The sequence below is a fragment of the Sinocyclocheilus grahami genome, unplaced genomic scaffold, assembly GCF_001515645.1.
Source record: "Sinocyclocheilus grahami isolate Dianchi unplaced genomic scaffold, SAMN03320097.WGS_v1.1 scaffold121.1, whole genome shotgun sequence".
NCBI classification, from domain to species: domain Eukaryota; kingdom Metazoa; phylum Chordata; class Actinopteri; order Cypriniformes; family Cyprinidae; genus Sinocyclocheilus; species Sinocyclocheilus grahami.
Window position 1 is genome coordinate 477,901 of NW_015505300.1, and position 13,066 is coordinate 490,966.

The 13,066-nt window shown below is 38.8% G+C and overlaps 2 protein-coding genes across 4 annotated transcripts in view; one reads left to right on the forward strand and one right to left on the reverse strand.

Moving 5' to 3' along the window:
• The window catches only part of LOC107589818 (xin actin-binding repeat-containing protein 1-like), an 11,700-nt gene extending 3,760 nt beyond the window's left edge, over positions 1-7,940 (forward strand). Inside the window, exons 4-5 of one of the 3 annotated variants that reach the window (XM_016278356.1) lie at positions 746-5,233; positions 5,679-5,756. In XM_016278356.1, the coding sequence (XP_016133842.1) occupies positions 746-5,233; positions 5,679-5,681 (4,491 nt within the window). In that variant the 3' untranslated portion in view covers positions 5,682-5,756. Of the gene's footprint in view, positions 1-413; positions 599-745 lie in introns of those variants that run through there. The other 2 variants (XM_016278355.1, XM_016278354.1) reach the window with 2 other exon arrangements.
• A 3,586-nt stretch (positions 7,941-11,526) lies between these two features.
• LOC107589879 (solute carrier family 22 member 13-like) overlaps positions 11,527-13,066 on the reverse strand; it is a 3,435-nt gene continuing 1,895 nt past the window's right edge. Inside the window, exon 6 of the mRNA XM_016278453.1 lies at positions 11,527-11,709. Coding sequence (XP_016133939.1) covers positions 11,527-11,709 — 183 coding nt within the window. The remainder of the gene's footprint in view (positions 11,710-13,066) is intronic.

Here is a 13,066-nt window from a genome sequence, read left to right on the forward strand (position 1 = left end):
TGGGACAATATGTTCTCTGAGCAGAGTTGATTTAACTCTGGGGATATTGTGACTGTCTTAGCATATAAAAAAAAAAAAACCCGCAACAAGAACTCATTTAGCAATGCTTTATTACAATATTTCCACACAAGCACGATATGGTACTATTATAATGAAATTAAAATCACAGCCATCATAACAGTGATGTTGTAAAAATGTAGCTTTGTTAAAGGAAATATTTGTGATACAATGAAAGTAAAATTGACTTCTTAATAGGTAAAAAGTCACACGTATCTAAAAGGCACAGCATGAAACAATTTTTAGACAGTTTGTTGTGTTTTTGCAAAATATTAATATTTAGATCAACTTAAAAATCCCAATAAATTTTATGGTATTCCTGCATTTAGTTGCAGTTTAGTCATAATGAATCAAATTCTAGAAATATTCTTGTTCCTATTCTTTTTTCTCTCTCAAAAATGTTTGGAAATTAAACTCTGTTTGTTGTGGAGCATGAATTTTCTACTAACAAGGCTGAAAACCATCATGAATGAAGTCAAACCTCACATGAATATGTGTGCAGTAAACTAAATCAGCTATTCCCAGCTAAACTCAGCAAAAGGTAAAGTATGGCTTTTAAGCTTAATAATACTAACATTTTTATATTAACTGTGTTTTAATTAAGTTTACCATTATTCTATGTGTTTACCATAATTCATTGCATTGTGAAGAGTAACTTGAACCTTCATACTTCTTCTTTGCATCCAAGATGGCAGAAGTAGCCAAACAGATAAAAGTGACAGATGCATCCAGTGGAGATGATTATTTTCCTCCTCCTCCTCCTCCTCCTCCTCCACCTCCTCTACCAAGACCTCAGGTTCTGGAATCACTTCAAAAGTCTCAAAGCCAGAACTTCCTGCCCGTACCACCTCCAAAAGAAACCTTCTCAGAGTTCTACCAACAACGGCAAAAAAGTGAACTGAAGCGTCTTTTTAAACACATTCATCCTGAACTGAAGATGAATCTTGATGATGTTGTAGATGATGAACTGATAGGTGCAATTAATCCCCAATCAGTAGACACAGCATATCAGGGAGAAGTCCAGTCCATGCGCTGGATATTTGAGAACTGGACTCTTGACAACATTGGAGACCCACATGAAACTAAAAAGCTTCTCAATGAGGAAAATCTTCAAGGTGTGGATGTGAGAGGCAAATCCTCTTTGTTTGAGCATTCAGTGTTTGATAGTCAACACACAACAGCGGGAGAGAGGCCAGGTGTAGTCAAAGGAAATGTTCGCACGGCCACGTGGTTGTTTGAGACACAGCCTCTAGATTCAATCAGTCAATCAAAGATGGAAAATGAGGAAATCGTGGAGGTCATACTGAAGGAACCCGTTCAGAAGGGAGATGTGAGAGGTACACGTCTCCTGTTTGAATCCAAACCACTGGACGCTTTAGGCTGCTGCTGCTCAGCTGAAGACCAACATTTCCTAAAACTCAAATCAGAACTCCAGGAGAACAAAGGAGACGTGACGAAAACAGTCAAACTCTTTCAAGCAGATTCCAGTTGTGCGATTAGGGATAGCAGTGGCAAAATCCATGAAATCAAATCAATCTGTAGAGAAGAAATCCAGAGCAGTGACTTTAAAACAGCACGTTGGCTTTTTGAAACTCAACCCTTGAACGACATTAATAAAGGAGCTCGTGTGCAGATTATTCGCGGGATCTCACTTGAGGAAGCCCAAAAAGGTGGTGTTGAGAAGAAAAAATGGATGTTTGAAACCCAACCGCTTGATGCAATTCATGAAGGTGCTGTGGAAGAACAAAAGTTCAAAGGAACAGTGGAGGACATCTCTGGGGAAGCAGATGTTCATAACAAACTAAAGCTATTTGAAAACCAACCTCTGTCATCTCTTAAAGGAGAGTCTGTGGGTGAAATTTCAAAGGAGGAGGCCATTATTGAAGGAAATGTAGGATCCACACTATGGCTTTTTGAAACTCAGCCCATGGACACTCTGAAAGACAGCTATGAGGTGGGACAGCTCAAGATAGTTGTGGTGTCAAGTGATGAAAAAGGCGAAGTTAAAGACAAAAGGCTGCAGTTTGAGAAATTCAGTGTTGGTAAAACAACAAGTGATAGTGGAAACAAAGTTCAAGATGTTGAGAAAGGAGATGTGAAGACTTTCAAGAACCTTTTTGAAACTTTACCTCTTAGTAACATCTCTGAGAAAGCACAAAGTCATATCGATGATATTACAGCTGGGGATGTCAAAGGCAACCGTTCACTCTCTGAAACCACAGCGTTGTATGCAATTAAAGACTGTGCTGGAAATTTCCACAAGGTTTCAACTGTCAATAGAGAAGAATGCATCAAAGGGAACGTACAGAATTACAAATGGATGTTTGAGACGAGACCCTTAGACCAATTTGAAGAAGGTAGTGGAAAAGTAGAGCTCATCAAGGGCATTACCAGGCAAGAGGACATGGCAAGTGACGTGAGGACAGCTAAATGGATGTTTGAAACACAACCTTTGGATTGCATTAATACAAAGAGTCAGAAAGAAGCCGGTTCAACAGTAACACAGGAAGAATTTCAAAAGGGTAACGTGAAGACGTGCAAATGGCTGTTTGAGACACAACCAATGGACATTTTGTATAAGAAATTAGAAAGGAACCAGGACGTAGAACCAGTGCCAAAAGCTGATGTGAAGTCACACACTTGGTTTTTTGAAACACAGCCACTGGATAACATTAAAGACAAGGAGAACTTCAGTTTGAAATTGAGCAGTACTGTGCAGGAAGACATAAAAAGTGATATGAATGTGAAGACGGTGAAACACCTGTTTGAAACAGAAACTTTGGACAGAATAACAAAGCAAACAGATTCTGGACAAAATGTAAGATATGTCAGTCAGGTGGATATGCAGTCTGGAGATGTCTCACGTGTCAAGGAAATCTTTGAATCCAAGTCACTTCATGAAATAGGAAGTGAATGTGTCAAAGACTCTAAGGAGCAGAAAAATGAAATTCAGTCTGGATCAGTCCACAAATTCACTTGGCTGTTCGAGAATCAGCCTATAAGCGACATTAATGAGAAGGAGGACAGAATAACTCGCAGTGTTAGTGATGTTGAGGGTGGTAATGTTGGAAGCAAGAAGTTTATTTTCGAAACTTTCTCTCTGGACAAAATTCAAGATAAAGACAAACTACTTGAGCACCAGTCAATGAGTGTTGAGAAGCCCACAAGCAGTAGTGGTAATGTGAAGTCCAGCACTATGCTTTTTGAATCCCAGCCGTTATATGCAATAAGAGACCAGGATGGACAGTTTCATGAAGTTACCACTGTAAATAAAGAGGAAGTGATGAGAGGAGATGTCAGGGGTGCAAGGTGGATGTTTGAAACCAAGCCACTGGACGCTATTCAAGCAGACAAAGAAATCTACGTCATCCGTGCAGTTACACAAGAGGATGTGTGCCAGGGAGATGTGAAATCAGCACGTTGGAAGTTTGAGACTCAGCCCTTTGACTCCTTCACACCTCGTGAAGGGCCATCGGTGAGGGTTGTTGAAGATATAGGCAATGGGAAAAGTTTGCAACAAAGCAAGCAACTCTTTGAGACTGAGCAAGTGGGCCAAAAGAAGTTTGTGCGAATGGTGAGTGTTACAGACATTCAACAAGGTGATGTACGTACCTCAACCTGGCTGTTTGAGAATCAACCTATTGATACTCTAAAAGGTGAGCCAGATGAGAAGAACACCTTGACAACTGTACATCGAGAGGATAACACAAAGGGAGATGTAAAACGCTGCACTTGGTTATTCGAATCACAGCCCTTAGATCAAATAAAGAATGATGAATCTACCAAAGAGCTTGCCTCATCACAGGAAGAAATCCCCAAGGCAGATGTCAAAAGCACAACCTGGTTATTCGAGACCACACCGCTGGACAAAATCACTGTAGAGAGTGTGACAGACATACTCTACCGCCTTTGTCATTATTCATTCATTCATTCAAGTGGAATCATCATCCAGGCAAATGATTATATGTATGTAAACATGGCAAAATATCAGACTGTGAAAAGCGAGGTGCCTAAAGTTCAAAAGGAGGAAGTTGTTGAAGGAAACATCAGGAACATAATGCTGCAGTTACTGTTCAAACCGAACCTGAAACCTAAAGTTGTTCTACTTAAAGAGGATGAACAAGGCAAAATGCACAGCACAGTGCTTGAAATCCCATTTCAACAGCCTGGATACACAGACAACCCTGAGGCAGAGTGTAAGACCCAAGAAGCAGTTAAAATTATTGAGAATTTGCTCGTCCAACAAAAAACTATAAAGACAGGCTTGGTGATGCAAGAATCTGAAGGTGGGCAGCCAGAGATGACAGTGTATTCCCTCCAATGTCAAATCAGCATGACTGAGTCGCACGAAATTGCACGAGGAGATGTCAAATCCACCATTGGCAACCTCCTTGCCACTGTCCATAACCAACAGACCAAACCGTCTTCAAGACTGGAACAAAACGAAAGGGGGAATGTTGATTTGTATCGAAGCTGTATTGAAAAGGGTGACCTTAAGAGTCTACAGCAAGAACTTTCTGAGGAGGAACTGTCAGCCTCTTGTAGAGATGAAATTGAAATTATTCAAGGTGATGTAAAGGAAGCAAAGCGACACCTAAATCAACAAAGGGAGCAAGTTGAAAGAACAGTCTTGGATGTTGTACCAGGAGACGTGAAGAATGTCAAAAAGGTTTTCTCAGAGGTCTGCACAGACCTGGGCATTGGAAACTGCATGCCAAAGGAGGAGATTGTCAAAGGGGATATTTTGTCGGCCAAGCAGCAACTTGATGAGTCAGTCAAACAGCTAGTCATGGTCCAGAAGGAGGAAATTGTTTCTGGGGACATTAAAGCGACCCTTGAATCCTTGGAGCGGGCAAAACAACAAATCAAACATGTGGAGTGTGAGGTCATCAAACCAGGCACTATTTACGATCTGAATGTCGAAGCAGAAGAAATGTGCTCAGAAGAAAATGAAAGGACATTAATTAAGGAGGAAATAATTTCAGGGGATGTTAAGGCTGCCAAAAGATCCCTGGAGAGGGCAAAGAATCAAAGCATGAGAGTCGATCGAGAACCTGTCACTCCTGGAAAGCTATATAATCTAAATGAATCATCTCAGTGCCAAAGCAACACAACAGTGGAGCAGTCTATGACATCCTCCTTAAGTAACCAGCGGATTACTACAACATTTCGAAAGGTTAGTGACATAGAAAAGGTCCAGGGATCCAACGAAAGAGTTTGTTGTCAGAATGAAGTGGGAGAGAGAGAAAATATAATACATGTTAGTACAGAAAATGACTCAAGAGCGACAGATAACAGTCCTCAGGTTTTAGAGTTAGAGTCGGATATTGTTAAAGGTGATGTGAAGGCTGCTGTTCAGTCATTACGAACTGCTGCAACAGAGCAGAGAAGTGTAGTCAGAGAGGAAATTGTTAGAGGAAATTTGAAAGAGACACTCCAGTCTCTTGAGAAGTCTAGCATTAATATTTCTAAAGGAGATTTCAAGGCAGCAATGTTATTTAGACAATCTGGACAGTCTTACACTCAAAGCAGAATGACAAATGACTCAAGGACTGTAGAATGCAAGCAGAGTTTTGTTAATTTGCCTTCATCTGACACTCTATTGTCTTCTTCGGTTTCAGTGACCGGAAGTGAGCATCTGACCATCTCGGCACTGAATTCAGAATCTGTTAGCTCCAGCATGGACTATTCAAAGCCCTCTATCACTTTTGCAGGAAAAGGCGAACATCCACCACCCATCCCACCAAAACCTGGTAATCAGGTTAAAGATCAGAAGCCAGTTATTCCACCAAAGCCATTGCACATCACCACCAGCTCCAAACATATTGCAGAAAACCCACATGTTTGTCCAAGCTCACCTGAGCATAATAATAAGCAACAGACTCCAGAAATCCCACCCAAAGTTGCTGCCAGCAAAACTTTTTTGCAAAAAAAGGAAACAGTAGAAACATGCAACATTCATGAACCAGTTCAAAGGACAAACTTCAGCGATCCTATGGATTTTCAAAAGATGCAGTACACTGAGCAATGGGTTCAAAATTCCCACATGCAACATACTCCATCAGTCAGTAAAACAGACCCTCTTGATGATGGTTCCTTTGCTTGTAATAGAATAGGAATGGAGAAAAATGTGATTCAGAGGATAAATGCTGCAGAAGAGATCAGGATGTGTATGCATAGTTATTCAAAGGACAATGACGAATTAAACAAGGGGTTTAAGGTTGCACTTCAGAATTTTGGGGAAAAGAAAACCACTACAGACACAACCTCAATTTTCCCAAAGAAAATTAAAGTTGTGCAAAAAGAAACCATCCAGGAACAAGTTCAAACTTCCAAAGAGAACACAAATAAACCTGAGTTACACTCCGCCAGCAGAGACACCCCTTCAACACCTGAACTATGTGAAGTTCCTTCAAAGTACAATCAAACTATTGAAGAGCGCAGTGATTCTGAGAACAAAGTTGTTTTGAGAGAAAAGAAAGCAAGGAGAGAGACAGAAGATGAGCGCCGCCAGAGACTCTCCGTCCACAAAGACGAGATCATGAGGGGCAACGTAAAAGCAGCCATGGAGATCTTTGAAAACCTTATGAGATGTGAAGAGCTGAAGATCATTTTGTCAAAAGTTCAAGAAATAGAGGGGGAAACTTGTGAGGTGGATGTTAAATCTCTAAAGACTTTGTTTGAGAATGTGCCTGTTTGGATTAGCAAACCAATAAAAAATATGAAACATTGTCCAAGAGCTGGCACAGGGACAGAGGGCTTAAGAGATGATGTAGAGAGCATATCCTCTGTTGAGTCTGCATTTGAGGACCTAGAGAAAGCAAGCATGGACATCATCAATTTGAAAGAACAGACATTAGCTAAACTCTCGGAAATAGAGGAGGCGATAAAAAAAGCTCTGTACTCGGTCTCAAATTTAAAGTCTGAGGCAGACATTGCAGAGTTGTCAGGTCTGTTTAGTGAATCCTTAAATGCTGACAATGTCTCTCCAAATAATAAAAACCTTAGGAAAATTAGCATTGTGTCCAGCAAAGCAAAACCTGTGCAATCTAAACAGGTACAGGGCACTGATAACAGGTGTCTGCCCAAAGAGGTACCACATCAACATCAAGTTCATCAAGTTCAAGTGGGCAAACCATGCTCAAACGCCCCCTGCTCGCCTTCATTTATTTCCATTCATTCTGCCGCAAGAAAACCTGTGGAGTCACCCACATCCCTACAGCCTCACTCAGACAAACCAAAAGCAAATGACCAACCTAATGCAGGTAGCACTTTCAAACCATCCTCCCCTGAGAAAAGCTCAGCCAGCCATGTTTGTAGTCCTCCAAGTCCTAGAAGGAAAGTCAGCATTCTTGAAGCACAGCGAGTTCCTGAGGTTGCAAGTGGAATCATTGGCACTAAAACTGTCAGTGAGAAATATGAAGAGATATACTGCTTTGGGAATACTTACCTCTCTTCCAAAAGATCTACATTTGTTACCAGGCAGTCCGAGAGTGGATTATCTGCCTCATATGATGTAATTACAAATCCAGGGAGATATGAAGAAATGGCTTCACCTGTTTCACAACGGTCTGGCCAGACCTTCTCCTCAAATTCTCTGTCTAAAAACAAAGACAGAAAAGTGTTTGTTACTTTCGGTCATCCCAACACAGAATAACATTAACCTGGCTGCCCATTTCGTTTTGTAGCATTTTTGGTTGATTTTTAGTTCCATATTTCTAATTAAACTACATATATGTTTGTTGTATTGGTCCTCATTTTATATGTGTGTACAATAAAAAGTTTTATTGTGATGCTTTAAAAGCAAGGGTTTTTGCACTGTTGCAATTAAGTGTTAATAAAAGTGTTCATCTTAAATATTTGTTTCAAATGCTGTATATTAAAATTATCTATACTTACAAAGCAGTATTTGTTATAATTATTTTATTACCAGGAAGACAAAACTTTAAATTATTATTATATTGTTTCTCTAAAACAGCATGCTATAACAATTTAGATTTTTTTTCCATAGGAGGATCTTCATGCTGTGTATATCATACATAAACTCATATTCCATGTATGTCTATATTGTTGTCATAGTTCCTGTCACCTGCTAAACAGATGTGCTCTGCGTGCCTGATGCCTGTTTACCCAATGGAGAAAATGGTGGCAGATAAACTAATCCTACATAGTAACTGTTTCTGCTGCAAACACTGTAATAAAAAGCTGAGGTGAGAGCGAGATCCCAATTGTCCATTGTGAAATTCTGAAATCAATTTCCTAGACATTAGAAGGCAAATCAGTTAAAAGTTTTTAGTGTAATCCTGGTGCAAACCTGTGATTCATAATGACAATACATGTGGAAATGTGTATTCAAAATATATCTGATCAAATACAATCTATATAATCAAATTCACATTGCATTTTTAATTGAGTTCATCCAATCACAAATCAAATATGATAACACTTGATTCCCTGGGAATTTTATTTCACAGTATATACTTTAACTTTGAATCTTCACTGGTGTACTATTATTCATTACAGCATTCACAATTACTCTGCTCTTTATGGAGAGTTCTACTGCCCATCACATTACCATCAGTTATTTAAGAAAAAGGGCAACTATGATGAGGGTTTTGGCCACAGACAACACAAAGACCGCTGGCTTGCTAAAACAGAGGATCCTAAACCTATTAACAAGCTGAGCTCAGCGCGTAAAACAGAGCCTACATGTGTTGATGCAATTGTAGATGACCCCAGAGGACCATCATCTCGACGGCAAAGACACAGTGATGATCAATTCAAAAGTCCTGACACCAGGAACAAGCTTAGAATTAGCTGGCCACCGGAAAACAAGAGGACCAGACATAGCCCTGTATCACAAAATACTTCCTCAGCCTCAATAAGTACAACAGACTGGTCAAATCACAACCACTCTTCTGCGAGAAGCTCCAGAAATGCTCCTGAACAGAAAAGGTTTAATTCTGGGCTGGATGAAATGGACAAATCAGTTGAGCTGTCAGCTCAGATTTATGAGAAGACAAACACATACGCCTCTCCCTTAACAATAAAAGGTGGGTTTAAAACACTACATTCAGGGGATGTTTATACACCTCATCCAAGAGGTTCAAAAACATTACAGAAGACTGCAGATAGATCTGGAACACAAAGCAAGGTTTCAAAAGATGGGGAAGTGACAAGCAAAGACTTCAATTCTGTGACCTCGAGACCAGATTCTGTGAGAGAACACAGTTTGGCTGAAGATGGGAAAGTTGATAGCCCAACGAAAATAAAAAAGTCTGTCCAGTTTAATTCAAATTTAAATATAGACAAGGAAGATAACACAGAGATCACCAGTGAAGGAGCTGAAAGCTCTACTGAGGCTTTTGTTGAACATACAGTTGTCAATGGTAATGTAAAGACAGCAGAGAGAGAAATTACAACTTTTGAATCAGGAATAGAAATAGAGGAATCACCTGTGGAATGTTTAATTGACACAATGTACAATTCATCTGGCCATGAACATCCCAAAGATTTAGACGGACAAATGCAGGATACTTTTCTTCCAAATATAGGAATACAGGAAAATGTCTTGTCTTTGCAAAGCAATTTGGATGAAAAAACAAAGGCAGATGAGGCAAATACGAGTGAGATGGAAACACTCCTGAATCTTTATGAACTGCGGGTAACTGAAATCACAGCATGTGGTAAAGAAACATTCAAACCAGGTAGTGAATCATGTGATTTGGAGCTAGTTGCAGAGATTAAGAAAGAGGTGGTTATTGAGAGTAATGCCAAGGTTGTAACCGCCAAAAATCAAGATATTATTAAGGTTGAATCTAAAGACCATGACATGTTGGATATGCCTCCAAAATCTGATAATAAAAGCAACACAAAGGTTGCTGACAAAATGGCCATGGATAAAGGGAATAAAGGGTCTTGGTCTAAAGGTAAAAGCCCTCTTTCCAAACTCTTCACATCTGGTCCAATTAGGAAAGAGAACAAAAGTGAGACAAAAACGGAAAGCAAAAGATCCGGTATAAAACCTAGAAATTTACTGGGCAGACTCTTTTCATCCTCTGAAACAGAGTCAGAAATAAAGAAAACACCAGATATCAAAATAGAAACTACATGTGAGAAAGAGCCAGAGACAACTGAAGGGACAGAATATGACACTGCATTGATTCAAAAAAATGTTTCTGTATCTCTTCCTCTGACTGAGCCCTCCTTTCAAAATACACCTCATGAGCCCAGAAAACCAACAGAAAACCAACTAAGTGATGCTGCAGAAGAACTTAATCCAACAGAGGGCCTTGAAAATCACATTTTATTGCTTAATGGAAACTCTGCTGATGACACGGTGCCATTAACAGATCTCGAGTCAATTGAACAACACAAGCCCGCTTCTGGTGGTCTTTGGGAGATTGATAGAAATGAGGCTCTTATTCCTTCACAAGAACACATTCATGTAGATCTCACCTCTCCAGACTCTTCAAAACCATCAGGTCTTGAAGAGAGCCTCAACTCCTCTTTGCCTCAGAATGAAGATACAACTGGTTTTCTTGATTCATCTGATGCATTTACATCTCAAGTAACAAACTCGAACACAGATGTTGTGGCTTTTTCAGGTTCAAATATACTTGATTATACACACAGTGGCAAATTGACAGACATTATGGATTTGGAAACACCATCAGTGGAAACTCCATTAGTAGATATAGCGAGCTCCTTTATTCAAGAAGACCCATTTGGAGCTCAAGAAGAAAGTGAAGATACAACATTAAGCCCTTCTACAAATCTCAGTCAAACCACTCTCGATATTCTTGGTTCGTCAGAGTCAAATATTGAGGTAAACTCAGATGGTTTTGGAAACACCCTGACTGAAGTCAATAAAAATGAAGCCGGTGTTTCCTCAGAAATGACTGACGATCCCTTTGGTATGAACAATGTACAAGTCCAAACAATGGATATCTTTGGAGGAGACAAAATTCTCACTGTCTCTACTCTAACGTCCAATAATAATTTTTTTGATATTATGACAAACTGCGAGAGTCAAAGTCAAAACCCTTTTGAGGGAATCACAGATGGTCAACTGACACCAAATGAAGTTTTTGACTTGATAAGTTCTGAAGGTGACCCATCAACACTATCAGGTACTTCATATGTGTTTGAACAGAAAAGCCCTGACCTTGAACAGGCAAATCTAATTCAAAGTGAGGTTAATAATATTTTCAATAGTAAAGGCAATCAATCAACCTCTAATGTGCCTGATCAAAACCTTTCTGGCAAAGAGCTAATTGAGTCATCTCAAGTGGAAGCTTTAGATTTCTTCAGCTCTGAGAATGTTCCATCTACAGCTGCATTCGGTCACATGAGTGCTGATCCTTTCCCAAATGACATCTTTGCAAGTGTTATTGACAGCACAAGCACAAATACATTCAGTGTGGAAAGAACAGCAAACCCATTTGATGATTTCACTGGGTTAGAGAGTCAAGGTGAGGCTGCAGAGACAAAAGCAAGCAACTTCTTTCCAGATGACATATTCTCATCCATTCCTGGCTTATCTCCAGAGCCAGCACAGGACACTTCCACCCTACTTGATCCAACAGACACTGATACAAATGCTGTGCTGCCCCAAAAGCCTGAAAATGACTGGATGTCTGACTTTTTGGGCTAGTGTTGTTGCCATTGTTCAAAGATTTAAAACTTACATTTAAATAAGCAGTTATATTGTTTTGCCTTTGCTGGACAATTCACAAATTTTATTGCAGACATTTGATCGACTAATTAATCAATGTATATTCAAGTTAAAGTATCCATATGTGGTGTTACTTCTTTAGATCTTCATAATTAATGAATGTATGTTAAGTTAGCATAATATCTAATGTAGTGTTACTTCAAAAGTTTTTAGATTAAAAAAATGTTAAAGAGTTTGACAAATACTGCATTGTGATTCTAGAAATGTTGTTCAGTTAAATCAGCCTTTCATTATTTAAATGTCTTTTACTTTTACTATATTAATCAAAAATATGTCTAATAGTTCTGTGACAGGAAAATAGATTGATTTATCTATTTTACTTAATCCGTATAGTCTTCATTTAATACACAAAAATGTATGCATGAAAAGTAAATAACTTTCATGTTAATGTTGTTCATCAAAAATAAATAAATAATAAGTAAAAAAATATATATAATAATCATACAAATAATAAAACATTCATTTAAATGAGGTTTATTGCTTGTTATTTTACAAGACACTAAATCTACAAATCTTTTCATAATGCTAATAGCAAATAAACTGCTGTAACGAATCAGCTCATGGGAAATATGAATAATTAACCATAACTAGTTATAATTAATTATGAATATTTTAGATCCGCTGTAGATATTTAGCTGACCTCTCAGGGTCAACTGTCTTGTCAATTCTAAGAATGTTAATTTCCTGGTTAAGGGAAATAACTTTCTTACTGTACAATTCTACAAAAGCTTGTAGCATAAATCTGCATGATTAAGTGACTCCAGTTATAAGCAAACAATGAACCACATCAAGTGTGATACAAGTAAGGTTTTATTAACTACATAAACGCTTAAACTAGTCTAACATACTACATAAACACATAAACTGGTCTAACATCCTACATAAACACCTAAACTGGTCTAACATACACATACACATACACACACACGCATACAGTTGGTATAGGAAAGGGTTAAAGCTTAACTCAGTACAGAAAGAGACATAAGGAATGACATTTAATGAAACCATTTGCATATTCAGCAGATCTACACCTAAGGGAAGCGTCAGATTCTTAGTTCAAACACACCTTCGTAAAAAGGAGTAACTGATACTTAATGTATCAATTAATAAGACTAAGTTTGATACTTGCGAGTCTCGACTGTCTGAAAGAGATTCCTGATGCAATCTTAAGGCCCAAGATATTGCTGAAGTTGGTTGATGAGAAAGAACCAGTTTGACTCAGAGAATCTTGGTGAAATGAAAGGACAAGGCCGAGGCCTGGCACGAGCTTAG